The sequence below is a fragment of the Eutrema salsugineum genome, unplaced genomic scaffold (assembly GCF_000478725.1).
Source record: "Eutrema salsugineum unplaced genomic scaffold, Eutsalg1_0 scaffold_1, whole genome shotgun sequence".
NCBI classification, from domain to species: Eukaryota; Viridiplantae; Streptophyta; class Magnoliopsida; order Brassicales; family Brassicaceae; genus Eutrema; species Eutrema salsugineum.
Window position 1 is genome coordinate 3,121,294 of NW_006256909.1, and position 24,932 is coordinate 3,146,225.

Sequence of the window (24,932 nt, forward strand, 5' to 3'; positions counted from 1 at the left end):
ATTGATATGATGATTTTTATAATCTAGTCAAAATCTATTGTTATTCAAAAAGTCTGCATTTTAATGATTTCATGATTCTGTTATAATCTAGTGTTATTGGCATAATGATTCTTTATAATTTAATTCATAAATCATGATTCTCAAAATACTACATATATCCCTTGGATTCTCAAAATCTGTCATATTAAAAAAATTTAATAGATTGTTTAAATCCATAGAACTCTCTCTAAATTTTATAAATCCAACAAAACTCTTAAAAATTTGACAAATCTCATGATTTTTAAAATCAACTAAAATCTTCATAAATCTAACTCCCAATAACCCTCCCTTAGTTAAGTGGAAAGTCTGTAAATCAACCTACAACAAAATGGAAAGATATTTTGAGTAGAGGAAAACAAACAAAACACTTATCAACCAAGTAACTGGTGAGAGAGACTTATTTAACGGAAGATTTGAATCAGGGATAGGATAACTCAGGATTGTGACAGTGAACGCATATTGGATATAATGGATGTTGTACTTGTGTAAATTGATTGTGATATGCAATTTGTAAGGTCGGTTAGCTTCAAAATGTGGTATAACTTTTTTCTACTCTCAACAACACAATGTAATTACAACAGAGGTTATTCTCCAGAATAAATGTAGCCAAACCTGAAACTGAATTTGGAATACTCTTGATGGTGCTAATGAGACAGGGATCTTTAGAATCTAATCAAAACTTGATACCAAGTAGAATTCTACATTTTATGGTGCTCATTGCTATTTAGGCACACGTGCCTCATCTATTTTTGCTTCTTTTCAACTTGAGCTCTTAAAGAAAGGATGGTCAAGAGCTTCGTTTGCTGTGAGACGCTCGGACGGGTTGTATTTCAGTAAACCATACAGCAGATCTGCAAATCCAGATCTTGTGTTGTCTACATGTTTTGATACCATATCCTGCAAGAATCGTGAGCCAGTTCCTACTTCAGATTACGACATATCAAGCGAAGTGTATATCAATAGACGCTACGAAATATTAATGGCGCAATAACCTTGAGACGGTCAAGTCTTTTGACAGCTCTAATACTCTCTCTAGAGTTGGCTCCTTCAGGCCAATTCAGCCTACACCCTCTCCTGAAATATTTCTCAGCACCCCGGCTGCAAAAAACATAATAACCATACATGCAACAAGCGATGAGCATTTATATCTCTCTGGAGTTTAACGTACCCAAAAGTCTACGGTAATAAAAATGTAACCTGGCTTGCCGGGTCATATGTTCAGGCAGAGGTCCCAATACCCTCTCCATCATAGCCAGATGTTCAAGGTTATCATGCGTCTGAAAGAGAGCCTCGCCCTGGTGTACAGATTTAAAGTGTTGAGAATAATAGTAAGCAACTCAGGTGAACACAGAGATAAGGGTTAATACGACAAGATGTGAGAGACTTTACCGTGCATAGTTCGAATAGTATACAACCTACACTCCATAAGTCACACTGGTAACTCCATCCCAGGCCTGCAATGATGTGCCATTGGTTAGTTACAAGGAATAAAAATTATGTTCATTTTGGTAAGTGTCAGCTATGGAGTCGGCAAGCATGTATCGATGAGCACATAACCGATTTACCCACCTAAAATGACCTCAGGAGACCTATAATGCCTTGTTTGGACAATAGAGTGATGAATCCGGTTATCACAAACAGTACTGCCAAAATCAATAAGTTTAATGGCGCTTGACTTTGGTAAGCACCTGAAATGTGTCTCATTTGAAGCACTCCTCTGTTCATTAAAGTCAAACACCAAACTGTCAAAATTGCAAACTCTTGAATGAAAGTTTGTTTTTTTAATATACTAGCTTATAATTACTAGAGAGGCTATACCCAAACTTAACTTAATTCAGTTCTATTTACCTTATTGTCAGGAAGCTTAACATTTTCAGAAGACACCAAAAGAATGTTCTCAGGCTTGAGGTCAGTGTGAACTAAGTGTAACTCGTGCATATCTGTATATTTAAAAAAAAAAAAAAAAAAGATGTTAAGAAGAGAGACGCATTAGGTAGGAGTATAACATGCTAGATAAGATAGTTGTATAAAATAATGGCCAAAGGAACATTTCACAGACATGCTACAGATTCCAAAAGCTGGCATCCAAAATCCCGAACAAGGGCCAGGGGAAATGCAGAGTATTTATTTCTCTTTAGAAAGTCAAACAAACTTGGCCCAAGCTTCTCGAACACCTGGTAACACCATTATAATTCATTCAACCGAATGTTTTGTTTAGTTCCACACTTCATCGACAAAATCCACATGGATTCACTACACAAACACTATACATGGAATTTGATTACTGTTACTCGAGCATCAAACAATACTAGGCCAGAGAGACTATCAGTCATTCACTTTTAACAATATCAAACCTCACAGGTCACTGAACATAGAATCAATCAAATACTAGAGATGCATTTCAATGGTGGTAGAAATCAACAAAACATAATAGGAATACTTACAATGCAAATATGATTCCGGTAATCAAACCAGTCTTTTATCTGTACACAGCTGCAAGAACAAAACAGAGATGAAGAAACTGAGCAATGATATACCGAAACTATGTCACTCTTGCCATCAGCTAAAATCTAGAAAAGAAATAAATACCGTCTGCGGCCTTGATCACTCTTCACAAGTTTTTGAAGAACATCAATTTCAATCATTGCTGCATCCCGGTATTTCTTAATGCTTCTGATTATCTTTACTGCCACATATTCTTTTGTTTGACGATCCCAACATTCCAAAACCCGACCAAATGTGCCTACAACACCAGCAATTTCACTGAAATGGCACGATTTTGATTCACATAAACAGTTTTATCTCGAACACACCATGCCACTTGACAGCTAACCTTCACCCATCTTGCTTAGTATTTTATCTATCAAAACAGAACACACGAGATTAACGCACAGATACAATTACAGGAGTAAGTTAAACAGTTAAAGGATGTTATGTCAATGGAACTATCCAAGAGGCAATACTGAGAATAAGGAGTACTAGCAACAATACACATATAAGACCATGTTGTGGAGATAAATGGTGAGCAACTTTAGATGCAAAATCAGTAAGGTTATCCATCACAAAACTCATGAAAAAGACGAAAAAAAGAAAATTCATGAACATGAACTCACATCTAGGAGTAAGATTCTCCCTCAAACTGAAAACATAGTGACCGTCGCGATCATCTTCCCTCAATGGTGGTGATAAAACCCTCCCATCGCTTCCATGTCCTTTATGCAAAGTCCTCTTAGCCTATACACAGACCGGGAAAAAATAATGTCAGCGTAGCAAAATCGAAATGTTTGGTCTTCTATTCACATTCGAATTATCAACAAAATTTCAAAAGAATCCTAATTTCTAGCTGCCAAAGAGTTAATTAGCAAAAGAGGAAGAAGACGAACATCTGGTTCAGCTGGTGAGTCGTCCCAGGTCATGCGAGGCCGTTTTCTGACTCGTTCCTTATCCATCTTCTCGAATTCGTTCACTATCATAACCGACGGGGAAAATCGATCGCCAATAAATCCAGGACGAATTCTGATGCCAATCTGCAACTAAAGGGGAAAATACCAGAAACTCTTTGAATAGAGAGAGGAAAACTCTATAAGATGATTCATAAAAGTGGATGAGCACAAGGCGGCGAAGAAGAAGAAGAAGAAGAAAGGGTGGTTTCTCCAAAATGGTGAAAACAGAGGACTAGGGTTCCCAGTTTACCGGCTAGAACTCTACGGGGTCGAATCGCGATTTCAACAAGATGACCCGGTATATGCCCACGCCCGCTGGTTCAGTAACCCGGTCGGTCCGGTCATTTGAGATTTGAGATTATTAAGCCCATTTTTTATGAAATCTTATTATCACGCCCCAAAAGTCCATTATCTCTTTTTCCTTACCACCAATCTACCATGGACTAATGAAAAGAAAAGAAGAAAAAAACAAATATCATTCGAGCATTAACATGATTCTCGATAATTTTACAGGTCGATAAGAGATATAGTTCAGTTGCGTAAGAGGATACACCTTTCTTCATTTGTAGTGCGTAGATTTCCATGTCAAATTCGACAGTTTAGCTAGTACCACGACATGATGCACCTAAAACAATATTGTTTTGTTTTAATGTTAGATTTTATATCAAAGTGATGCATTAGAGACAGTAAAATCTTTCGACGGAAAAAAGATAAAACGATTATGCATGCATGCTACAACCAATGTTTATTTTGATTAAAAAAATGTTTATTTTGATAGAGATAGTTATATAAGAGATCAAAGTTAATTAAAATTCTTGCATTATGCTTTCTCCAAATGACATATGTATTGGAAGAAACATGCAGCTTTGTAAGTGATGCATCATATGAAATCGATCATTTGGAAGAGTCTGGATTTGTAAGATCCAAGACGAGATCGAATGAAGTTCAAAAAGTGGATTGAACCAAATTGTTGCTGTGAAAGATAAGCTAAAACGAACGGCTAAAAATATCTTACGTTTATTAAATGTGAAAACATTATCGACAACCACATGTATAAACATGGGCATCCAACACATCAAAAAAGTTATTAGAAAACGAAGAAAAAGAAACACTTCAAAAATTCCATTGATTTTTTTTCACATTATTATGTATTAAAAATAGACTAGTATATTATATCTTGTTTTATCAAAGTGTTTACTATTGTTCGTATTGTTTTCAACATTACTACTATACTTGTCAGGTGTCATCAATTTGATAAAGGATATATTTAATAAAAACAAAAAAAAGATTTGGCTTTTGAGAATCCCAATATTTCAACTCCAATTGTTATAATACTAATTATTAAATAATATTTTTATTTCGAATAAAGAAACCTTTTTTGTCTAGATGTGTTGTAGATGTCTAGATGAGATCTCGATTATCTCATTACAACCGTATGCCACATTAAATACACACAGAGACGTGAATAGAGGTCAAAAGCCGATGAATCCTTCTGCAAAACAAAGGGTAATTAAAGTGGATATATATAATTATGAAACCAAAGAAACTAACCAATGATTAGACTAATAATAATTACGATATTAGAGCATGTCCATTGGTGAACTTCTCTTAAAGGGGTTCATCAGATATTATTATTATTTTTTTTTAATTCAAAAATTAAAAAAAAACATTCGCCCAATAATATCTTGTCACCTGGACGAATCTGGGTTCATCAGAAGTTCATCAAGGTTGTCCTGATGAACAGATCCTTCTCATAAAAATTATTATTTCTTTTTTTTAATTAAAACTGCCTATGAACTCGAGCCGAATTCGAGCCGAACTCCTTTTCCAAGCTCCCACTGGACATACTCTTAGTATCTCTCTCCTAAAATAATGGAAGAGAAAACTACATTTGTAAACTAATTATGAACAAGAAAATTACAAGACCCTTGAAAATATCTGAGAGCTTCTAAACTGCAATTATATAGCAGCGATCAGTCAACTTTGGGAACTTGGATTTATTAGATGGTCATGTTATAGTGTTTCTTAGCCTTAAACTAAGTAGTAACTGAATTAAAAAAAAAAAAGTATTATTCCAAACATTATTAGGAAAACAAAATTATAAAACAAAGTCAACACAACTCGCCCACCACCTTCTGATAATTTAAAATGAAAAACAAACAAACAATATATAACATAAATCAAAGAGAGAGAGGCAATCAAAACTAGTGAAAGAGAGAGAAGAAAAAGAAGGAGAGAAGAATGTCGACAACGACATCAGAGGCGAGATCGCCGTTACCGTTGTTGTTAAGAAGAGGAAGGTCTTCGACGGCAACAGGGACGTCGGGAGAGAGATCGCCGTTATCTTTACTGTTCAGGAGAAGGTCGAGCAAAGACGTCGGGAACATAACCTCTGTTTCCAGCAGTCTATTGCCTGCCTTTGGGACTGTCATCGAAGACGATAATGCTTCTTCCAAATCTTACATCGTCCTTCCTTATGATCGTCGTTACAGGTTCGAATTTTTACTATATTTTCACTATCAATGAATACATGATTTGATATTTATTTTATTTCTCAAAAAAAAAAAACACACAGAAAATGATTGTTGTTTTCTTTACAGATTTCATAACTCTGTTTTAGTACTCACGTTCGTTAAGAAAATTTAAACTTATGTTGAGTCCATAAATGGTTTCTATATTGAGTACCTGATTGTATCTATATTGTAATATACCTCGCAGTACTATAGATAATGGATGATAATTATACGTAAATTTTCAAAACTTTTTTACGTTTGAAGCTGTGATGTTTTACTATATTCATTGTACAGCATGTTCAACTAATCATGTTCCGACGTTTTTGACTGTCCGCATTAACGAATGTAAACAAAACGTTATGTGATCTACATCATTATAGTTTTTTTTTTTGTTTTTTTATTATATAACTTGTATAAACTCTATCAAATTGATTTTTTTTAAAGATGTTTGATATTCTACTATCTTTCTATTTATCTGGGACATATTATTGTCTGCTTTGAAAATAATTTCACTATGGATGTCTACTTAAATATGTATATTTTTTCCAACTTCATATAAATATAGCAGTTATAAATAAATTGATCATGCATGTTTTAAATTCAATTGAGTTATTATTTATATTATATATTTATCATGTAAAAGACAAATCAATTATATGTATGACCGATTGAAAATATAAACCAATTATACATGGATGGACGTATAAAAAATTGAAAATATAATGATTTGAATCAAATAAATGAAACAATGACCGATTGAAATGAAATGATATACAATAAATAATCAAAAAACAGGTAGTTAATTAATAGTTAAAAAAGCTGGATCACAGGTTGTGGCAATTGTTTTTGGTGATTTTGGTGGGATATTCGGCGTGGGCATCTCTCTTCGAACTGGCTTTCGAGAAAGCCGCAGAAGGAGCTTTATTGACCGTTGATCTCGTCGTTGACTTTTTTTTCGCCGTTGATATCATCCTCACTTTTTTCGTCGCCTACTTGGATACATCTACTTACCTCATCATCGACGACCACAAGCTCATCGCCAAACGGTAAAATTTTGCCCCAATGATTTAATAATCATAAATTTATAAACACCATTTTTAAAGTGCTAGTGAGTATTTTGAGGGTTTATAATATATATATATATATATATATATATGTATAAATATGTATATTATCTAATTTAATAAGAAACAAATAAAAACTTAGGTACTTGAAGAACGTGACGTTTGTGATGGACGTAGCATCAACGTTACCGATTCAATTTATTTATAAATTGATTACCGGAAACGTCGGACGAGGCCAAGTTTTCGGCTTCCTTAATTTGCTTCGCCTCTGGCGTCTCCGTCGTGTTGCAGAACTCTTCAAAAGGTTTCTACTAAATATATATATATATATATACTTTCTTTCTTTTTTCTTTTTTTTTTTGTAAATACTTTCTTTTTATATACATTCATCAAAACAATGTTTATATCAGATATGTTGTTGTTAGACACTAGTTAGACTAATTGAGAGACCTCCTCATATTCCAAAGTTTATATGTATTTTATTTATATGCATCTCTTTTCTTGTTACAGACTAGAGAAAGACACAAATTTCAACTACTTCCTGATCAGAGTCTTCAAACTTATTTGTGTAAGTTCCTCGATTTTAGTTTTTTTTTTTCCCTTAAAGATAAGTAATTTGATTTGTAGTCTCTATATAACTCAATGAATATATATAGCTAAACAACTGAACGTACTTGGTTTAATGGATCGATCATCTTGAATGTGAAATATGGTTCAGGTATTGATATTTTGGACACACATAGGGGGTTGCATTTTATTCTGGATAGCCTACCATTACCCAACACCTATAGAAACATGGATAGGATCACAAGTTGAGGATTTCAAGGAGAGAAGTGTATGGTTAGGCTACACTTACTCAATGTACTGGTCCATTGTCACACTCACCACCGTGGGCTATGGGGATTTTCACGCCGTTAATACCCGTGAGCAGACATTCAACATGTTCTACATGCTTTTCAACATCGGCCTTACTGCTTATATCATCGGTAACATGACCAATCTTGTTGTCCATGGCGCTCTTCGTACATTCGCCATGGTAAATCTATTTTATCATGCATTTCTTTTTCTTTTTTTTTTTTTAGATGAAAACCCCCCATGAAACTTAAAGCATATATATACTTATTGTCATTGGACAGAGGAGTGCCATCAATGATATATTGCGTTACACGAGCAAGAATGGGTTACCAGATATGATGAGAGAGCAAATGCTTGCGCATATGCAACTTAAGTTCAAAACAGCCGAGCTAAAGCAAGAAGAGGTTATTCAAGACTTACCAAAGGCCATAAGATCAAGCATTAACGAACATCTATTCCGCTCTGTATTAGAGAATGCTTATCTCTTCAAAGGATTCCCCAATGGCCTCATCGTCCAGCTGGTCTTGATCCATATATAAACAGTTCCTTGTTTTATATATATATATATATATATATATATATGACATTATTAACTGTTGTTTTTTGTTGTTGTAGGTTTCGCAAATAAAAGCAGAGTATTTTCCGCCGAAAATGGAGATAATATTGCAAAATGAGATTCCAACGGATTTCTACATACTTGTGTCAGGAGGAGTGGTATGATCTTTGTCCTCTACATACTCAATATATATTTGACTTGAATTGATTAAAATAATATTTGAAATATCACAGGAGATAATTGCATCCAAGGGAGTGAGTGAACAGGTAAAAACTCTATAGTCTAAACCGTTTTAGTCAAAATTATAAACACATTTAGATTCATGCATGAAGAAAATTATTTATTTACTTATGATGATGAAGGTATTAACAAAGTTAGGTCCGGGAGATATGGCGGGAGAGATTGGAGTAGTGTTCAACATTCCTCAGCCATTCACTGTGAGGACAAGGAAACTTTCACAAGTTATTCGAATCGGTCATCATCAGTTCAAGGAAATGGTTCAGTCTGACATCGACGACGCCAAAATCATCATGACCAATTTCATGACTGTAAATTCATTATATTTTCACAATACTTAACTACACATTAACAAGAAATTAAAGCTTATCTTTTAACACTTGATACTGTTTTTTTTCATTTTCAGTATCTCAGGGGATTGAATGATGATTTGAAAAAAGAAATCCCTTTTCTTAGAGATTTATTAGCTGACGCAGATGCTCAGCCTCAGGTACGTTTTACACAAATATATAGAAACTTGGATTATCGGTTTAAGGACCATTTTTATTTCTTTCACAAATGCATAGTCCTCACGTTCAAATAATCAATCGGGTTTGAAATGAAAACTGTATTATTTCCTGACAGGAAACAATTCAGACTGAGGAGACACCATCGAGTAACAATGATGAGATAGTTACGGTCTCAAGAGATGAAAATGAAATGAGTAAGAAGACAATTCTGTAGAGTTTGGAAATACAGTTTTTTTTTTCTTTTAATCTTTTTTAAACGAAGAAAAAAAATGAATTTTGACTGCAGAAGAAGAGAAAAAAAGAGAGGGAGTTCCCACGAGAGTGATAATTCATGGACATCCTCCTAATCATGATAACAACAACAATGATGATTCCAACGGTCGACTTATCATTTTGCCTGATTCTATCCAACTTCTGTTCGACTTAGCTGGTTAGTTTCACTCTTCACTAATTATGTTACTTACCTTTATATAATTAGGTTTCAATCTAATTAAAGGATAGATAGTATTCATAGTTATTAAAAAAAAATAATTTTTGCGTTATAGTTATATATATATATATATATACACTTTGTGGCAATATCTGTTATTTTGAATTTATTTGATGATAAATTGAGTTTTTTTTAATATATTTATTTGACCTGAAATCTCTAGATATATAAAACATATTACAACTTGGTTTCAGTTTAGCTTTAGTTTGAATAAAGTTGGGTTGTGATGATTAAATTTTTAAAACTTTGGTGGATGCATGCAGAGAAGAAGTTGGGGAAACGAGGAAGCACGATTGCGATGGCAGATGGTGCACATGTTGAACAGCTTGAAGCTCTTCGAGAAAACGATCATTTATATATTTTCTAACAATTCTCGCTTCCCACATACAAAAATGATATAGAGAAACAATTGTCAAGTTAAACGTGCTTATGGAAAAAAAAAAAAGCAAATTCAGATATGAAATATAAGGTTACAAGGTGAAAATTAACTTTATTTCTTGAAATTCAGAGAAGAACTTTGTTTCTTGAAATTTGCATGCAACAAAGTTCCTAGGAGACTATGAGCATGTATATTACTATAGTTCAGAGAAATCGCTATATACAAAAGAACATTTACTCTCCTTGCCTTTGGTCCATATCCTTTTTCATTTCTTCTCATTCAAATTGAAGTTTGTTTTTCATAATCTTCTTTTCAATAAAATAATTATTTATCAAAACACTTCTCCCTAAAAGGCTAAAACCTAATAAAGCGTAAAAAATTATTTATGAAATAAAAACCCTAAAAATCCCTGAAATCATAATCCTTTATAGAAACAACAATAATGAAGAAAACAACAATAATGAAGAAAACAACAATAATGAAGAAAACAACAATAATAGAGAAAAAACAATTATTTCATATTTTTTACTACATTGTGATGGTTTGGAACTTATATTCGAGTTTAATTTGTCCCTTCCACAACATCTAGTAACAAAAAGCTATATCTGAAAAGATATATAGTGAAATTTGGAGCTTAAATAACACACAAAAAAAAGTAACCATACAAAATGGATTTAAGACAGACTCTTGTGTAATTCTCTTTATAAAAAAAAAAAGTGGAGACTATTATCTAGTTACACCTTCAAGATGAAATGAAACTTTTGATATCGTAGTAGTCCATGCCCTTTCTTTCCTTTCAGTTAAGAAGAAATCTTCTCAAGCAGCCATGAACAATGCTCTTTCCTTTTCTCCTATCCTCCTCTATTGTAAATTCTGAACATGAGGCAGAGGACAGTAAGAGAGACTTTTGTAAGGAGCCCTAGAGGATCAGTTCATTTTGAGCTGGATTTGGCGATGGACTTGAACAAGAAACTCCACATACGATGGGCCACTTGCTGTTCTGTCCTCTACCATATACGACAGAAACATCATTCCTGCAAAGTGCCAGAAGATTAAATCATCATGTACAAGGGTTTTATGAAATCAACAGTACCGAGTTAACAACATTCCATGTTCATACAATCTAAATATATTTATGCTAGGCAACTCCTAATTAGCATAATTCGTATGTAAATGTTTTCCTTATCCATGAACAAGTCATTTGCCAAAGAGAAATTAGATAACTCAAAATTCGGAATGTGCCAGGTGGTTAAGTAGATGACTATGAAAATAGACATTGGTATTAGCCGCAGACAGGAGCACTATGCATTACTATTAGCTTGTAAGACTGATCACAAAAAGGAAAAGATAAATAACATGTAGCCTTTGTAGGTGCAAGGAACAGCTGAATTTATATCAAACCAGTTAATGCTAACGAAATCCGTCCAGAATTACCCACCTGATGGATCACCCTTCTTGCACAATTTTATGCTGCGTAGAAAAAACATATGTTGGAAGGATTAGGCTGGAAACGATTATCTACTGCCCAGTTGAGCGAAAAAGACGACAGTTAATGAGACTTTTGCTTGATACCTTAGGTAAGAACATCTTTGCCTCCTTATTTCATTCACCACATCATTGAACTTCTTTGATAGCTGATTATCGTATTGCTGCAGCACATACTGTAAAGAAAACACATGTTACCTTTGCTTAGCAAGGTTCAAAAATACCAGAAAAGAGATTTCCTCTTTCATGGTTTCGATAATGTGATAAGTAAACATGCATGATGAAAACGATCACAACAGTCGTATGCTAAAATAGTATAAAATCTAGATTTCGTTGCAAGTTAACTATCCTACAACTTCATGTGGTAATGAAGAGAGAAGTTGAGATTACCTGGCTAGGAATTTCAGCAGCTGAAGTAACATCAAAAAGTTTCTGCAGAATATCGGAGTCCACTGATTCGCCAATATATAATAGACCATCTTCACCATTCTCAAGAAAATAGACTCCCTCATTGCTAAGGTGTTCACTTGACAATGGAATTGGAGGAGGAAGAACCGATCCTTCATTGTCCTAATAGATTGAAAAGCAAGAATAATCAAAAGTTTCACAAACTACAAATTAAGGCTTGAGAAAGATCTATTAACTAAAAAGTAGCCCCATTATACCTTTGCACCAAGGTCGTGAATAGAAATCATCCGGGGATAAACCAGTGGGACTGCCGAAGGAGTAGAAAGGGAAGATACATAGTTGATCCAGAATGATCGACCATCAATTCTCCCATCCATCCTTAAACCCACACTTTTGGTCAATGCTGAAAAAAAAACCCAGGAAATAACATCAAAACACAATTTATTATCTACTACTCCTGTCCTGTCTTAGAAGCACATATAAACATTAAACAGAAAGAGAGTACGACTTGATATTCACAGAAAACAGATTTCCAAACATCTGAAAGAATTAAGGTATCTAACTAGCTGCTCCAATATGGGAGGTACCAAATAGATTATAATGTCTTCATGGAGGCCAAACAGAAAAGAAAACAACAGTCAATAAGCAGCACTTAAAAAGTAAGCACATAAAAACACAATACATAGTCACTTCTAATTCAAGACAAGGGAAGGGAAAAGCACACAAGAGGACCTGAAGTTGTGTAAAATTAGCTCAACGTAGACAAAAGTCACAAGGAAATACCGAGAGTATATAATGGCAAAAGCTTGAGCGCCTCAGGAAGAATAAGTTGTCCAGATGATGTAACTGTAGCACAAAATTTACGATAGGCATAGAGTGCATTTGTGCAACCATTAGTTGCTTGCTCCTTTACTAATGGAAGTGCTTTTGAAGGGATTTCATTAGCCGCTGCATAAAAAGAAAACAAACACAGCTATTGGTACATAGTGACAAGGTTAGCAGTAGAATCAGCACCGAAAACAGTGACCTACCTTGTTTCAGCATACAAGCAAATTGAGACTCTAAGTCAGCTGCGCGAAACAGATTACTGAGCATGTTAGTACAGGGGAGTGATAATGTGGTAACCCTAATTCTTCGTTCTCCATATATGGTGGTATAGAGGAGGGCGCACTGTAAACAACACATGACGAAAATAGAACAAATCATCTTAATGAGACAGAGTACCAACATCTTAAAAAAAGTACGTGAATACAAAATATACCTGGAAAGCACATTCAGCTCCATCTTGTAGTTTGTCATCATGCTTTAACGTCACCATTACAGCTTTGTCACAGTCAATCTGCATTGGCAATCAAGGTATGTCAAGACTCAAAAGAGTACAAGGAGTTCTACCACAGTGCATTTCCTGGTAAACTTGCAGCAAAAGAATCACGTGTTTTCCTAATTGACGAACATTTTCTCAACTTAAACAGCATAGCAGAAGAATCTTAAGTATCCATAATTCCAGACTCAAAAGGACCACTTACAAAAAAAAATTGTTTTTCATAAACAATATTGACACGAAATCAGCAGATGCACACAATGCTATCCAGAAACTAGTTAGAAAAAATTAAGGAGGGTCCACCCACCGCTGGAAGATCGATGTCGGTTGGAATGCGTTTGCAGAAATTCCCTGAGTATTCTTGCACTTGAATACCCTAAAATTATTGGAAACGGTGATTTACAGAGCCTTGATTTGGAGTATATAGAGTAATGCATGAAGAGAACTCTCTGCCACAAAAATATACCTGGCTGCATCTGACTCGCATGACAGCCTCAAAACCCTGCGGCCTAGTTATATTCCACTTAAGATCGTTGTAAAGCTTGGGGGGATCTGAGAGAGCTGAGAACGGGTAATAATAATACACCTGAAGGAAATCGTTTACAATGAAAAATATAAAGTCAGTGAACAAGGCGCCAACATCCATGAAAATTTATGGATCGCCATGAGAGATGCATCAACTAGGCAAGGCTTTCGCAGACTATTTTCAGTTAGGATTACAAAAATTGCGACGGAAACATATAGGACATGGGCTTCCATAGGAAAAATGCACTCGAATGATAGATACAAGAAATACTCTGGTAACAAGAATTGCTATTGAACTGTGCTACAACTAAAATTAGGAAGAAATAAATGCAGGTCATTTACCATGGAATCAGAAAACAGAGTTTAAGAATAAGAAATTTGAAATATACCTGTCCTCCAGTAGTTCTTGGAATGACGGATATTGAAGCCATGTCAACATAAGCCTGACTTGTGATAAATATATCAACACAGACCTGAGGCATTTCTGGATGGCTTAGATAGGGACCAAATATTGTAATTAAGAGACAATGAATGATACATGATGGATAAGCAGATGGAAACATTTCGAGCTAAACATCTATCCTATTGGGTATTGGCATACCTGGTATTCAGCAAATTCAATCGCCATGGTCCTTAGAGTTTTGTCTGCTGGTTGTAGTAACTTATGAGCCTCCTGAAATCCAAATTACAGGACGTACACTTCAATATTTTGCAATGAAACACCGACATCTGAAAAAAAAGAGAGCATGTTTTACCTTTTCACCAGCAGACATATTAGCTCTCCCTTCGGCCTCTCTAGAAGAAAGTGCTCCAACACCAACAGAACACAAAACTGCGAGGAAGATGGTAAACATATCAGTTAAAATTATAGAGCTACCGAACAGTAAGATTTTCTATAAGAAGCGAGAGTTGGTGCTTCTAACAAATATATGATTTTCAAAGTGCATAAATAATGATTGGAGCACAAGCATCAATATACTAAGTACCTAAATAGAGTAAGCAGCATACCTGATTGAAACACCATAAGTTTCCCTCCTTTGCTCTTCATCGCCAAGAAAGCAGCCTAGGAGAGAAGAATTTCTTAGACGCGAAAGTCAAACACATGCAGAGACTAGTACATATTATCCTCAGCATGTTTCAAAAATAATGGAACTGTCCAATTTTGACTTGTACTACCAACTAGATATGCAGGTAAATCATATGAATCTTCAGAAACTCCATACCTTAACTGCTGCACCAAAAGCAGATTCAGGAGTCTTACTTTCCTGAAACATCGTTGGGATACTATCCAGCAAAAGCTCTAGGTGTTGACGGCACTGAAATCCAACAGTATACATTATATTAAAAAGAGAATGGTAAATAAACTAGGGATAATCAATCTCAAATATAGCTGCCAGCTTATACGACACATTGACAAACAAGGAAAAAAATAATCAGTGAGTAAAACAAATGAACTTACGTCAGATAGTTGAACAATGACATCTGTTTCTAAAGGTGTATAAACATCTTGCACATCAGGGACAATGAGCATCAATGGCTGCACATAAGTGGGGAAAATCAAATTCATAAGCAGGGGTAATCAGTTGAGCTTCTTCTAGATTCCAGGAACACTCGAGTGAACAGATCTCTCTTTTACACCCAACAATTACAAAAGAAGGAAAAGACTAGTGCAACTAATCACCTGCTGCAGTGCACGTTTCAGATTATAAAAGTGGATTGTTGAGTCGAATGTAGCAATTCCAACAAATGTCCTAGGACCTTCCTGCAAACGCATACAAAGATTTTTCTGTAAATTTCTGATGACTAGGCAAAGTTTTCAAATCATTGGTAACATAATCATACCCTATCGAAAGTTCACAGTCTCATTATATATAAGGTATACACGCTATGAGATATGCAGCAGAAGCTACTCCTTAAATAATTCATGAACGCCTTAGTATGCAAAAGGGTGTGATACAAGTAACAAAGTATTTACTATCACTGAAGATCTCCAAAAAGTTTGAACAGTGGCCGTTACTTAATTTCTAAGACTACCATCAATTTAGTAAAGTCTACAGGCACATGTAAACCAAATAGATATTCAGAACAGGGTAAATATTGTTGACTGTTTTGCATCAAATATACATCTACTATACAATGTTGGAAATGGTGACAAAACTTACAGGAAGGTCTGAAAGGACTTGCTGGATTGCACTGCAAGCAGCGGCGGTAGCACCTGTTTGTATCGCATTCATTGAGACATCAATGAGGAAAAAATATACTGCTGGCATTGGATCGCGTACCTATAAGAAAAGATAGCGATATTAATTTCCATCCATTCCAGCCTGTCTGATCTTCCTCTTCTCCCACAAGAATGTTAATATCAATAATTTAGCTACAAAGGTAACTAAGGTGGGTTCACTTGCTCAACAGTACAGTAAGTATAGAGAAAAGTCCTTTTCCACCATAGTAATAGATTCTCCTTTCGGGAAAATACACAAAATCAGAGGACATGACACTATGTCAAATACAATGGTAGGCATCTTTTATAACAAAACCACATAATTTTACATTTATAACCAGAGAGTGTCACAGACTAACCATGTATTCTTTCGTAGCAACAAATTCGACGGTTCCCCTACAAAGCTCAGGTCTTTCATCAGCATCCCTACGTCTACCATCTGGACCCAGATTACAGTGATAGTCACGGGGAGTCTCATCAGTGTATCCTGTGCAAAAGAAAGTTGATGAGGAAATGGATCACAAAGCATCTCACATCATCAGAATCCTAAAAAAGTACGACAATGACAATTTAGAGAGAGTCTCTTCCACAATATATTAAACAAAATCATATGGCTATCTTCCACAAGCAGGTAAATCCAGATTGACAGAAGAAATAATTCAATCCAAGACGGTAAATCACAATAATGTTAGTGTAGGCTGTTCTGCTAGCTTAGTATTTTCAATTATATCATAACTTGATACATACTATTGCAGCTACATAACTATAATGATTTTGTAGCTTGGATTAACTGAAAACCGTAATAGTTACCACAGAAATTACAGACGAACTTCCTTCCTTGGTCAATGAACTTCATGAAAGGATTTATGTAGCCCTTACAGCGTGAACATCGAACAGGTCCACCCTCACCAAAGTCCACAACCTGCACCACAGCATAGGTCAGCGCTACTAGGTATTGATTATTTAAAAAATGTAAAAGGAACATTTATATTTCAAAACCCAAATACGCTCTTCACAATGAACTGTAAAGATACTGGTATACACGATCAATTTGACCAAAGCGGAAATGCAAATACAAATAGGAATAACATAATAGAAACCGAAGCCCACATGCTTTGTTTGGTCAGACAAGGCTTACTTGTATAGGCTCTTCAGATGGATGAGAAAGCGCCAGCGGTTGCACCATCAACGCCAGTTGCATTCCAGATGTAGATAGAAGATCAGCTGTACATGGGATCTATTAAAAAAGGGTAAAATGGTATCAATTTTCTAAGAATCAAGGAACACAATGATATATTGAACAGCAAAGAAAACATATCCTACGGTAAAAAAATATGTATGCTTGATTGTTACCTGATTGATCGTGCACCTCATGTAACGCGGACTACAATTTCCGGTGTCTCGAACTATATAATCACTAGTAGCAGGCTTAAAAAAAATAGAAAAGAAACTCAGGGGAAAGATATAGCAGTTCGAAAACACAAACATACAAAAGATATGACATCTCAGGCTACTGAGTGAATTGAAATTTGATCAGGCATACACACCGGGGGAGGATTAGCCTGATTACTATGGCGAGTTTCAAACACAATTGGGCTGGAGCTTGAGCCTGGTCTTGGGATTTGATTAGGATCAATCCTTGAGGGCCCAGGAACAGAGGCACCAGGTTGACCCATGGCAGAGGGTATGGTGGTCATCGACTGATTTGGCAAAGGACCCATGCCATATCTTGGTGGTTGCATTGGGCCAGGAAAGCCTAGAGGTGGGGCGACCTACCAACATTCAAATGTGAAGACCATCAGGATGTCATACAGAGGAAATACATCAAGTGAAAAGATTTTGCTTAAGAAGAAAACAGAGATTCACAAGCTAAAGCACTACATAAGATTTTGCTTAATTGATTACAAGCCAGAATCCTGCCAATGCCAGTTCAGATCTTTCCCGGTCAAAATAAATCACTCAATTAGTATGATTCCCAGCTGAAAGAATTTTAATACAAATCTATATTAACTTGTGATTACCTCATGGCATCACATGTTTTACAGAAACCATTGGATTCACAAAAGTCACATAACAAGAACACATACCATAACCTTAATGTGGACATACCTGCGCTGATGGTGGACCGTAAGGCAAGCGTGATACCGCTGGTCTGCCATGAGGGGCTCCAGGAAAGGTTGCTGGTGGGGGCATTGAAGGGGCAGTAGACGGAGTTAATGGTGAATTTCCAGAAAGGGGAGGTGCACCAAGTGTCTGTGGAGGAGGCCGAGCAAAAGGTGCTGCAGGAGGCTGTGCATAGAGTGCCTGTGGAGCCGAAACAGCAGCACCAGGGAACTGGGATCCCCTTGGGAATCCCCCTGGACCAGACATTTGATGCCCGTTACTGACTGGACCACTAAGCATGCCTGAGGGAGGCATAGACATGCCAGGTGGAGGTGAACCATATGCCATTGGGCGTGATCCTGGCGGAGGACCTGCAGCTACACTACCTGATGGACCAGAAGCTGGAAACCCACTAGAAGGGGCGGGAGGCTGCGCCATTGGTGCTCCGGGCAATGACGGCCTAGAGCCAAATGGTGGCTGACTAGAAGGTGGACCAGTGGGTCTGTTCAAGGGTGCATTTGACGGAAACCCAGTTGGTTGTGATACCGGAGGGGGACCACCTGGTCTCCCCAGCCCAGCAGGAGGTCCAGGCCGAGGCATCGGTGAAGGGCCACGTTGCGGAGCTCCATAAGAAGGGGATTGCTGAGGGAAAGGCTGACCAAAAGGAGGAGGTGGTCTAGGACCTGAACCAGGGATCATCGAAGGTGGTCGATTCAGGCTCAGGTTCTGCATATTGTCAGCTAAAGCATTAGAGTTCCCTTGTGAACCAGGGAAGAAATTTGGTGGCACAGAGTTTTGCTGGTTGTTGGGTCTAGGTGCCCCTGGAGGCACAGGAGCAACCATGATTTTGATACCAGATGGAGATCAAATCCTAAACCCTCCTCGACAATCTCAACTTTCCAGTATGTTGCCAGAAATCTACAAATCCAAATGATCATAATCAGCCACTGCAAACAATCGAAGAAACAACACTGGTGGAATTCTTCAGATTTAGATGATAGCGATCCTAAAGAGGAACTGAAATATAAAAACTACTCTAAAAGGCGGAACTTTTTCTCCAAAATATTGATCCTGATCCGCAATTCCAAATACGTACCCGAAATTGAGCAAAATCGTGGAAAGTGTTCAGATTTGGATCCGGCAATAAAGGGACAAGCTTAGATCGGGAAAGAGAGACAGGGCGACGACGGTGATTAACGGCGTCGGTATGTGTCACAGATTCAGACGAGAATCAAAAAGTATTGTCCGTAGAAGAAGAAGTCTGTGACAGAAAATTCATATTACCCTTTACCAAAATTACAACAAAATCGGAGGGTACAATAATAAAAACGTAAGAGAGTTGCTGGAATTTCCGGATTTTTCATTGTTTTCTTTTTAAAATTTTCTTACATATACACTATGGCCTACACACACACTTGTGTAGTAAACCAGACAATACTTTTTGTTCTTGTTTTTCTTTGAATGATCACCCTTTCGGAATTCATTTTCTTTTCACAAACTGACAACAACCTCACAAAGTCAGGACGAATTTGTTTATTACTACCATATAAAATTGGAAAAAATAAAAATCAAAATCAAAATTTACATATTATTGTTGTGAAAATTTAGAAACTTTATTAATCACTGGAATGTATATATAGAGTACATAGGGAATCTAGGTTAAGTACAATGCCCTGATGAGTCTAATGGGCTGGTATAAGAATCCATATATAATATGTGTTATAACACTCCCCCTTGGACGAGTGAACCGGGTCAGCTACTCAATCGGGATCTCGATAATGCGCTGGGGAATGTTGCCTCATTAAAACCTTACCAGGAAAAACCCAGTGGGACAAAACCATGGTGAAGGAAAAAGAGTACAACACGCATTACTCCCCCTGATTGTAGCATCACTGCAGATCTCTAAGTCTATACATTCCTATCTGTTTGACGAGCTTCCGGTGTGTTGAAGTAGGCAATGATTTGGTGAAGAGGTCAGCTGAATTCTCACTGGATCGGACCTGCTGAACGCTGAGAGTGCCGTCCTTTTGCCAGTCTGAGGTTGAGAAGAACTTCGGTAGAATGTGCTTCGTCCGATCTCCTTTGATATATCCTTCCTTGAGCTGAGCTATGCATGCCGCGTTGTCTTCATACATCACCGTGGGCTGTGTGTCTTCGTCCATACCACAATCTCTGCGGATGTGCTGAGTCATGGAGCGCAGCCAGACGCATTCCCTACTAGCCTCATGAATGGCTAGGATTTCAGCATGGTTTGATGAAGTGGCAGTGAGTGTCTGCTTCATTGATCTCCAAGAGATGGCTGTTCCTCCATGCGTAAAAACGTAGCCAGTTTGAGACTTGGCAGTGTGCGGATCTGATAGATATCCTGCATCGGCGAAGCCGACTAACCCATCTTTATTTTGGTTAGTATAGAAGAGTCCTAAGTCTTGAGTACCTCGAAGGTATCTTAGGAGATGTTTTATACCGTTCCAGTGCCTCTGAGTTGGAGATGAACTATATCGAGCGAGGAGATTCACGGCGAAACATATGTCTGGTCTAGTGTGACTAGCCATGTATATTAACGCTCCTACAGCACTGAGGTATGGCTTTTCAGGACCAAGGATTTCTTCATCATCCTTTTTGGGACCAAGAGGGTCATCACTTAAGCTTCTAACTACCATTGGGCTGGTCAATGGGTGAGCTTGGTCCATATTAAATCGCTTGAGTACCTTTTCGATATAAGCCGATTGATGCACAAGGATTCCTCCTTTGATGTACTCAAGTTGTAATCCCAAACAGTACTTTGTTTTGCCTAGGTCTTTCATTTCGAATTCTGCTTTTAAGCAGTCGACTGTTTGGGAGATCTCACCAGATGTTCCGAGGATGTTTAGATCATCCACGTATACTGCTATGATTACAAATCCTTTGTTTGAGTACTTCTTGATGAAGATGCATGGACTGATGGGGTCATTTTTGTAGCCTTCTTTGATGAGGTAATCGCTGAGGCGGTTGTACCACATACGCCCACTTTGTTTCAGTCCATACAAGGATTTGTTCAGCCTGATGCAGTATTGATCTCGAGATGCATTTTTGTCTTTTAGTTCAATGCCATCTGGGAGTCTCATATATACTTCGTTGTCCAGGGGCCCATAGAGATATGCGGTTACAACATCCATTAACCGCAGATCAAGATTTTCTCTTATGGCCAGACTTATGAGGAATCGGAATGTTGTTGCATCCACCACTGGAGAATAAGTCTCCTCATAATCGATTCCGGGTCTCTGTGAGAATCCTTGTGCTACAAGCCGTGCTTTGTATCGAACGACTTCACCGAGTTCGTTCCTTTTGCGCACAAAGACCCATTTGTGGCCCACTGGCTTGATGTGTGATGGGGTCCGGATGATCGGACCGAACACGTTTCTGAGTTTGAGACTCTTTAACTCCACGTTTATGGCTTCTTTCCATTTTAGCCAATCTGTTCGATGTGTACACTGTGTTATTGACGTGGGTTCTAGATCCTCTTGCGTGAGCGCAACATCAAGTGCTACTTTGTATGCAAAGAGTGCATTTAAGTCGACTTCTTTTCGATTCCATTGTATTCCGGACATATTGTAATTGATGGAGATCTCATTGTTATCTTCTGAACCTGGAGATTCGGCGTCCCGAACTTCCATTGAGGGTTCATTAGATTGAGTCTCAGCCGCGGCTATGTCTGATATTGCAGGAATCCCGGTTTCGGTTATTGCACCTTTCTTTGATTTTCGGGGATTCTTATCTTTGGAACCGAGAGGTCTGCCCCGTTTGAGACGTGGTGCAGACTCTGTAGCAACTTGGGTCTGTCCCGTTGGGACAGCTATTCGTACTGGTGCATTACAAGCTGGGATGTACGATTTGGTTACTTTGGTCGGGTCAGCAAAGGAATCTGGCAATTGATTAGCTAGCTTTTGATAATGAATAATCTTTTGGATCTCTGAATCACATTCTAGAGTCCGAGGATCTTGCCAATTTAATGATGTTTGATTCCATGAAAGATCTTTGACCAGCTTGTTTGTCTCACCACCTAAAGAGGGATATACCGATTCATCGAATTAGCAATCCGCATATCTGGCCTTGAAGAGATCTCCAGTGGTTGGCTCGAGATATCTTATGATGGTGGGAGAGTCAAAACCAACATATATTCCCATCCTTCTTTGAGGTCCCATTTTGGTTCGATGTGGTGGAGCAATGGGTACATATACTGAACACCCAAATGTTTTGAGATGGGAGATATCTGGCTCATGACCCGAGAGTAGTTGGGATGGGGAATATTTGTGTTCACTAGATGGCCGGATGCGTATGAGTTCAGCAGCATGTAATACTGCATGTCCCCATGCTGAGGCCGGGAGCTTTGATCTCATGAGTAATGGTCGGGCTATCCATTGAATGCGTTTAATGAATGATTCAGCCAATCCATTTTGAGTATGGACATGTGCTACAAGATGTTCCACGGTTACCCCCATGGCCATACAGTAGTCATTAAACGCTTGTGAGGTAAATTCACCAGCATTGTCAAGGCGGATAGTCTTTAGTGGGAAGTCAGGGAAATGGGCCCGCAATTTGATGATTTGGGCCAAGAACCTAGCGAAGGCTTGGTTCCGAGAGGACAAGAGACAAACATATGACCAACGGGTCGATGCGTCTATAAGGACCATGAAGTACCGGAATGGTCCGGAAGATGGATGTATAGGTCCACAGATATCGCCCTGGATTCTTTCTAGGAAATGAAGTGTTTGTTTAGAGATTTTAACTGGTGAAGGCCGAGTGATCAATTTGCTTTGAGAACAAGCTGTGCACATGAGGTGTTGAGGATAAGCTCGGTTTTCTTTGAGGGTATGCCCTTGAGAGTTTTGAATTAGTTTACGCATCATATTTGCACCGGGATGACCGAGCCGGTCGTGCCAAATAGTATAATCAGTAAACCGGGCTTTGAGAGTGGTATTAGCTTCAATCATACTGACTTTAGCATTGTAAAGTCCAGTAGAGAGCGCGGGTATGGTTTCGAGGATTTGTTTATGGCCGTCTACGGTTTTAGTGACTAGGAGGGATTCTTTGTTCCCTTGACCTTGGGTTTCTATGTGGAAACCATTCTGTCTTATATCCTTGAAGCTCAGAAGATTTATCTTCGAACTAGGAGAATATAGAGCATCTGGTATTTCAAGTTGTGTGCCATTTGATAGCAACACATAGGCATGGCCATATCCTTCGATAAGGTTTGAGGGACCCGCGATGGTGCTAATATTTGCGGTTTGATAGGTTAGGTTTATGAAGTAACTTTTGTTTCTTAAGATAGTGTGGCTGGATCCACTATCTACGACTATGGTTTCCATTTGCTGGTGTGCTTTATTATGAATAGAAGATAGAATTCAGTATTGAGGAATTCAGAAAATGTGATAAATCATAAAGTAAAGCAGTGTCTGAGAATAAAGGCAAATGGAAAAACAAAATGAAACAAATCCCAAAATGAAAAAAATAAAGAACAAAATCAAATTGTATCAGAGTTTCAGATGATTGAATTAATCGAGGAGATCAGCTGTTTCATAGTCCATGGGGTCGGTCTGCTCGTTTGTGGTGTTCTCATGATCAAGGAGGTCGTCACAGTGATCGGGGTTGGTGTGGCGGGTCGGCTTGGTGATGCCTCGACCACGACCAGGACCATAACTGAGGTTAGGTCGGTTGCCACGACCATGTCCACGTCCACGTCTTCCACGTCCATGTCCTCGGCCATTACCACGTCCATTACCACGTCCACGGCGGTGATCTGAGGATCTATCGGGTTGAACATGGTAGGACTCTTGACGAGAAGCTGGGACAGGAGCCGATCTCGGGGGCCTCATAGCGTTGTTCCTCATAAGCAGCTGGTTATTCTTCTCAGCGAGGAGAAGACAGGACAACAAGTCTTCGTACAATGTGTGTTTCATTGCACGGTATTGTTGTTGGAGCACAACATTCTCTGTGCTGAATGTGGATAATGTTTTCTCGAGGAGATCATTATCTGTCACATCCTCGCCACAGAGTTTCCGGATGGCAACAATACGAAAGAGTTCGTTGTTGTAATCATCTACGGATTTGTAGTCCTGGAACCGAAGGTTCTTCCAGTCGAAATCTGCCTGAGGCAACTGGACCATTTTCTGATGGTCATATCGCTTTTTCAGCGCTTGCCACAATTCAAGTGGATTCTCAAGAGTGAGATATTGCTGCTTAAGGCTCGGGGCCAGATGATGGCGTATGTGACATATCGCCTGAGACTGTCCCTTACGGGATGCGGTGTTACCGTCGGTAATACATGCATCGAGTTCTTTCGATGCAAGGAACAAGCGCATGTCTAGGGCCCACTCGAGGTAGTTATGCCCGGAGACGTGAAGGGCCTCGAATTCACATTTCTGAATGTTTGACATCTGAAACATGAGATTGATTTTGTTAGGGATTGTTTTGAGAAAATTTTGAATGCTGATGATGAAACTTTCTATTTTGAGAATATTTCTATTTTAGGAAAGTTTCTAAATTTGGAAAGTTTCTAATTTGGGTAATTTTCTAAATGAGGAAAGTTTCTATGTCAGGAAAATGTCTATATGAGGAAAGTTTTTATATGAGGAAACTTTCTATTAGAGGGAACTTTCTCGGAAATAGTAAATTTTAAAGGGTATGGTTTTAGTTACCCCGAACATGATGTCGGTTTAATAGCTGTGATTTAATCGGTTAAAGCCGAATATAATTTCGGTTAATGAGAACCAGGTTTAGCCGGTTTTAGGCGGTTTAGGAGGAACCC

The 24,932-nt window shown here is 37.8% G+C and overlaps 3 protein-coding genes across 7 annotated transcripts; 1 reads left to right on the forward strand and 2 right to left on the reverse strand.

The window, feature by feature from the left end:
• Positions 1-572: 572 nt before the first annotated feature.
• LOC18029658 (serine/threonine-protein kinase AFC3) lies at positions 573-3,749 on the reverse strand. 3 transcript variants are annotated; one of them, XM_006412381.2, is made up of 13 exons: positions 3,733-3,749; positions 3,423-3,572; positions 3,153-3,273; positions 2,873-2,899; positions 2,629-2,782; positions 2,484-2,532; positions 2,099-2,213; positions 1,888-1,979; positions 1,609-1,756; positions 1,429-1,493; positions 1,237-1,334; positions 1,032-1,137; positions 573-936 (listed from the first exon to the last, which is right to left on the reverse strand). In XM_006412381.2, the coding sequence occupies exons 2-13, from the start codon at positions 3,510-3,512 to the stop codon at positions 799-801; spliced, it is 1,203 nt and encodes a 400-aa protein (XP_006412444.1). In that variant the 5' UTR covers positions 3,513-3,572; positions 3,733-3,749; the 3' UTR covers positions 573-798. The 3 variants fall into 3 exon arrangements, with proteins under 3 accessions (XP_006412444.1, XP_024005630.1, XP_024005631.1); XM_024149862.1 differs by having other exon boundaries at positions 2,853-2,899; positions 3,423-3,741; XM_024149863.1 differs by lacking the exon at positions 2,099-2,213 and having other exon boundaries at positions 2,853-2,899; positions 3,423-3,741.
• A 1,974-nt stretch (positions 3,750-5,723) lies between these two features.
• LOC18029659 (potassium channel KAT3) lies at positions 5,724-10,073 on the forward strand. 3 transcript variants are annotated; one of them, XM_006412382.2, is made up of 13 exons: positions 5,724-5,974; positions 6,826-7,041; positions 7,202-7,363; positions 7,570-7,627; positions 7,778-8,095; positions 8,196-8,435; positions 8,530-8,628; positions 8,704-8,736; positions 8,833-9,018; positions 9,114-9,197; positions 9,332-9,410; positions 9,503-9,646; positions 9,970-10,073. In XM_006412382.2, the coding sequence occupies exons 1-13, from the start codon at positions 5,724-5,726 to the stop codon at positions 10,071-10,073; spliced, it is 1,974 nt and encodes a 657-aa protein (XP_006412445.1). The 3 variants fall into 3 exon arrangements, with proteins under 3 accessions (XP_006412445.1, XP_024005656.1, XP_024005657.1); XM_024149888.1 differs by having other exon boundaries at positions 9,506-9,646; XM_024149889.1 differs by lacking the exon at positions 9,503-9,646 and having other exon boundaries at positions 9,972-10,027.
• A 635-nt stretch (positions 10,074-10,708) lies between these two features.
• LOC18029660 (protein transport protein Sec24-like At4g32640) lies at positions 10,709-19,420 on the reverse strand. Its single transcript, XM_006412383.2, has 25 exons — positions 19,245-19,420; positions 18,155-19,066; positions 17,593-17,817; positions 17,399-17,473; positions 17,184-17,282; positions 16,856-16,967; positions 16,405-16,532; positions 15,987-16,106; positions 15,506-15,586; positions 15,284-15,361; positions 15,048-15,140; positions 14,833-14,887; positions 14,580-14,656; positions 14,426-14,497; positions 14,214-14,297; positions 13,766-13,885; positions 13,607-13,675; positions 13,240-13,317; positions 13,010-13,148; positions 12,762-12,926; positions 12,236-12,381; positions 11,961-12,140; positions 11,658-11,746; positions 11,524-11,555; positions 10,709-11,119 (listed from the first exon to the last, which is right to left on the reverse strand). Exons 2-25 carry the CDS (start codon positions 18,989-18,991, stop codon positions 11,013-11,015), a joined length of 3,261 nt encoding a protein of 1,086 aa, XP_006412446.1. The 5' UTR covers positions 18,992-19,066; positions 19,245-19,420; the 3' UTR covers positions 10,709-11,012.
• Between the last annotated feature and the right edge of the window lie 5,512 nt (positions 19,421-24,932).

What these genes read in the sequence shown, in the direction of transcription:
- LOC18029658 (XM_006412381.2), bottom strand. Translation starts at nt 3,512, where the DNA reads ATGATAGTGAACGAATTCGAGAAGATGGATAAGGAACGAGTCAGAAAA. An exon ending in GCTTTTGGAATCTGTAGCAT is followed by an intron (nt 1,980 to 2,098) that starts GTCTGTGAAATG and finishes TTAAATATACAG; the next exon opens with ATATGCACGAGTTACACTTA. An exon ending in AAAGACTTGACCGTCTCAAG is followed by an intron (nt 937 to 1,031) that starts GTTATTGCGCCA and finishes CGATTCTTGCAG; the next exon opens with GATATGGTATCAAAACATGT.
- LOC18029659 (XM_006412382.2), top strand. Translation starts at nt 5,724, where the DNA reads ATGTCGACAACGACATCAGAGGCGAGATCGCCGTTACCGTTGTTGTTA. An exon ending in TACTTGTGTCAGGAGGAGTG is followed by an intron (nt 8,629 to 8,703) that starts GTATGATCTTTG and finishes GAAATATCACAG; the next exon opens with GAGATAATTGCATCCAAGGG. An exon ending in TCATGACCAATTTCATGACT is followed by an intron (nt 9,019 to 9,113) that starts GTAAATTCATTA and finishes TTTCATTTTCAG; the next exon opens with TATCTCAGGGGATTGAATGA.
- LOC18029660 (XM_006412383.2), bottom strand. Translation starts at nt 18,991, where the DNA reads ATGGTTGCTCCTGTGCCTCCAGGGGCACCTAGACCCAACAACCAGCAA. An exon ending in CATCTGAAGAGCCTATACAA is followed by an intron (nt 16,968 to 17,183) that starts GTAAGCCTTGTC and finishes GCTGTGGTGCAG; the next exon opens with GTTGTGGACTTTGGTGAGGG. An exon ending in ATATGTCTGCTGGTGAAAAG is followed by an intron (nt 14,498 to 14,579) that starts GTAAAACATGCT and finishes TTTGGATTTCAG; the next exon opens with GAGGCTCATAAGTTACTACA.